We start from the raw sequence: 4293 nt of genomic DNA, 5'->3' as shown, positions 1-4293 counted from the left end.
TCTCATTTCCCTTTTGTGTCAGAGAGAGATCTCTCAGTGGCATGGATGGGCTAATCAGAACAGCACCTTTTCATCTACAAGGTGGGTGGGTGAATTAGCTTGTGAATGAAAGTACAGTAAAGCAATATGTTAATGTTCCATTTATTTAGCATGCATAATGTAGTAATATTGGCAAAATGAGCAGTATGGCGCGACATTCAAACTTCAGGCTTACGCACGTTTTAGGATAGCCTGCACATGAGATTCAATATGCTTATTTTTCTCTGATATAGGCAGTTAACCTAAGACCTAATCAGGATTTATGTCATAAAAAATAAAGTAAAGGTATTTCTCTTTTGTTCTGAGGGAATACAGCTGCTACAATAAATAGTTTTTTGGAAAGTGAAGTACATTCTTTGCTCTGTCTGTTGTGCAAAACAGACCTCGGGGAATCGCCGTTTACCAAATGCCTTTGTGAGATCAGTAGTTATTTAGGAGGTGGGCCAGCATCGGGCAATGGGGGGGTGTACGAAGGCAAATGTGGGGCATGATTGGCACAAATTGTCATTTTTATTGTGCGTCTCTTTGTGTCAATGTATCAAAGCAGTGTTTCTCAACCAGGTAACTCTGGTCTGCTGTGACCCTCTGCCAAGGGTGCTACGCCACTCTGCCAAGGGTGCCGCGCCTCTCTGCCCAGGGTGCCGAAGCCCTCTGCCCAGGGTGCCGAAGCCCTCTGCCCAGGGTGCCGAAGCCCTCTGCCCAGGGTGCCCCAGCGCTCTGCCCAGGGTGCCGCAACCCCAGAGGAAAAATAAACATAACTCAACATAATTTGTTTTTCCATGAGGAATTCTTCTGGTTAGTCTGAGACAACTTAAACGACGTGGAGATGTGGTTGAGAAATACTAAATTCGATTGTCTAGAGTAGTAGATTGAAATTGCATTTTATATTATATTATATACACACCGGAATTATTAATATCATTTTTTTCAAACTACCACCACATATAAGGGTGTGTTATGCATTAGTTCAGTCGCTGTGTTATGCGTTAGTTCAGTTGCTGTGTTATGCGTTAGTTCAGTTGCTGTGTTATGCGTTAGTTCAGTTGTTGTGTTATGCATTAGTTCAGTTGCTGTGTTATGCGTTAGTTCAGTTGCTGTGTTATGCGTTAGTTCAGTTGCTGTGTTATGCGTTAGTTCAGTTGTTGTGTTATGCGTTAGTTCAGTTGCTGTGTTATGCGTTAGTGCAGCTGGAACTGTGTAACTAGTTTTCAGATACAGCGGATAAAAAAAATAGAATCTAAATATTACCCAGTTCTAGCCAACCCAACAAAACTGAAGGAACTATTCTGGACTCTGACTGAGATAATATCGATGTTTTGTGTCTTGCCTCTGCTCAATTCTAAATCCAGTAATCTAACTAGCCAAATAAAGTATTATTTTTATGTATAATGAAATGATTCCATAATGATTATTTCATGCCTCTCTGTGCCTCTCTGCGCCTCTCTGCGCCTCTCTGCGCCTCTCTGCGCCTCTCTGCCTCTCTGTGCCTCTCTGTGCCTCTCTGTGCCTCTCTGTGCCTCTTTGTGCCTCTCTGTGCCGTCTCCCACCCTCCCTTCTTTGCTCTGCCGACGCAGTAACCAAATGGCACAGGGAATGGGAAAGGTCCCTTTATTAGGAGGTTGAAATATCGCGAGAGCTGAGTGGGAAACCAAACCGAGATGTTTCCTCGATCTTCGCTTCAGGCTCAGCACCGAAATTTGAGCCTCGGGCAAAAGAACAATGCAATAATTATTGTAACTCAGAGTGGGGAATAAAACATAAAGCCAGCGCATGAACATAACATGTAGTATTCTGTTAGCCTCACCTTTTGTTGTTGTTTCAACTACAGAATATAATTTGAACACTCAGGCAGAGGAAGGACTAAAAGTGAACTCATTCCTTTCCCCAATACATTATTTAGGGAATGGGTTCATTTATAGGTACATGAAGGGAATTTTTCTTTTTTACATACACTATAATACAGTTGCACATGAAATATCTTTTTAAATTTCTTTTTAAAGTTCTCGTTACATAGAGGGTAGATTAGGGGGTTCAGTGTGGAGTTGACGTAACCAAGCCAAATAGTAAACATATGAAAATTGTGGTTACAGCAGCTCTGGCAAAATGCTATGACCATGAAGAAGACAAAGTAAGGAATCCAGCACAACATAAAGGCGGCCATGATAAAACCCAACTGCTTTGCAGCTTTCTTCTCCCTGTTCATATGAAGTCCTTGAATGTGCTGCTTGGAATGTGAGCGAAACCTTTGCCAGGTATGCTTCAGGTACCTAAAATTCCCAGAGACGTGAGCGTCAGTTCCCTGTGAAGTCTCTGATCCCTTCACCTGGCTCGAATCCATATTACATGAAGCAGCTTCTGCGAATGTGTGTTCTGATATGTCCGTTAGTTCCTGGTTTTCACAACAGTGATGTTCTTTTAATTCCCCGCTACTGACCGTTACGTAGTTTCTACATTCTTCGGGGTGAGCCTGTATAATAGTAAGAGGAAAGCATTGCAGTTTCACAACCTTATTCTCACATCTGCTAAACTGCTTTTGGTTTTCAAAGCCATTCAGCTGAAGGTTTCCTTCTGAGCTTTTTGGTGGAGTAAAAACTTTAGCGACTGGAGCGTAGGGGGTTTGAAAGTTTGTTTCCGGAACCATAAGGTTACTCTCATAATCTTGCTTATTCGTGCAATCCTTTGGTTTTTTGAGCACCTTGGCATTCCTGACAAATGTGCTATCATAAAACAATTGGAATGACCCATTAATGAGTTTCCTGTGCTGATATTGTTCTCTCACAGCCTTGTATATTTTGGCATAGAACCACAACATTAGTAAAGATGGGATATAGAAGTTCAAAATGGCGGTGAGTACTTTAAACCAAGTAACTTTGTAGAACTCTGTCTCACACGTATGTTCAGGCACCGATCTGATTCCACCATTTGCAAATACGTGCCAGCCCAAAATTGGGACAATCCATGTGAGCGAAAGCAGCCAAGCCCCAGAAATCATTACCGATGCCCTAGTTTTAGTCCGATACTTCAAATACTTCAGCGGCTGTTGAACTGAACGATAGCGATCGATGCACAATATGAAAAGGCTGAATATGGAGGCGGTGCTAGCAGTATAATCCATAGATAGCCAAAACAGGCACACGGGCCTTCCCAGGACCCACTCATCATTTAGCAAATACACAATGTTTAGTGGCATGACAGCCACACCCACGATAAGATCAGCAATAGATAGGCTGACAATGTACAAGTTTCCAACGGTGTGAAGTTTGCGTTCAGTTTTCACAGCATATAAAACTAAAATGTTCATTATAACTGTGAAAACAGATATACTTCCCAATCCCAGACCGAGGCCAGCGGAATATACCTCCGTCACATTCTTTGACGTGCTCAGATCTGTGTGCCACATCTTTTCTTATGATCAGGGAGAGGAAAGGAGAAGTTGACAGGTGTTGTATGTGATATTTTGTGTCACAAATCTACAATGCTGGAGGCTGGCATCTTCTTATTGCTTCTTAGCATTGATCTATAAAAGCAAATAAACATGTTAATGAACCTTCTCTGCAAGAAGAACAGAAGAGGGGGTGACGGGAGAGTTATTTCCTGAGAAGCAAAATGCTATTTCATGTCATGTAAAACATTCATCAGTATTTCAGTATACATTGTTTTGGATATGGCAGATGAATAAGTACCTAAGGTTGTGTCAAATAAGCACTTTACATTCAGTTTAAGGAACCCTCTGTAAAAGGGGGAAAGTGTGATCACATATTTAGAACCTCTTGTGTTTGTCTCTCAATGGTGTAAAAATAATGCAGATTACTTGGATATTACAGCAGAACTCCTGCTATAAAACTATAAGACATATTTTTGCAGGACTTTTACTGACAGGTTTGTAATCAGCATAGTCTCAGGTCATTGAGGATTTAAGCAACTACCATTCTGTGCTTGACACATATTTCAATGAAATGATTTCTACACTGTTAGTACTGAAATATTTGGCTTCAGGTGGAAAAAAGAACAGTTTGTATAAATGCACAAATTTAGCCATGAAATTCTTCATTTGGGGGTCAAAAAGAGCAAGTAATGTGTGTGAGACCTGGCATGGTAAGTAAAATATAGGCCATATCTGCTAAGAAGCATTATTCCACAGAATACCTTGCTGCACCAGAAGACGCCCTATCATGTTTAGGCCAAAATATGTCTTTGGCGCAGTAAGGCTTTGGCTTGTTTATACAGGAATAGTACGCGTGATTATGCGCGTTT

General features: G+C 41.3%; 1 protein-coding gene across 1 annotated transcript; it reads right to left on the bottom strand.

The window, feature by feature from the left end:
* Positions 1-1371: 1371 nt before the first annotated feature.
* HRH1 (histamine receptor H1) lies at positions 1372-3549 on the bottom strand. Its single transcript, XM_075575112.1, has one exon. The coding sequence runs from the start codon at positions 3437-3439 to the stop codon at positions 1949-1951; it is 1491 nt and encodes a 496-aa protein (XP_075431227.1). The 5' UTR covers positions 3440-3549; the 3' UTR covers positions 1372-1948.
* Positions 3550-4293: the final 744 nt, after the last annotated feature.

Source organism: Ascaphus truei, chromosome 17 (assembly GCF_040206685.1).
Source record: "Ascaphus truei isolate aAscTru1 chromosome 17, aAscTru1.hap1, whole genome shotgun sequence".
Classification (NCBI taxonomy): Eukaryota; Metazoa; Chordata; class Amphibia; order Anura; family Ascaphidae; genus Ascaphus; species Ascaphus truei.
The sequence above is the reverse complement of the archived record's forward strand: the minus strand, read 5'-3'. Positions and strand labels throughout refer to the sequence as shown.

What these genes read in the sequence shown, in the direction of transcription:
- HRH1 (XM_075575112.1), bottom strand. Translation starts at nt 3,439, where the DNA reads ATGTGGCACACAGATCTGAGCACGTCAAAGAATGTGACGGAGGTATAT.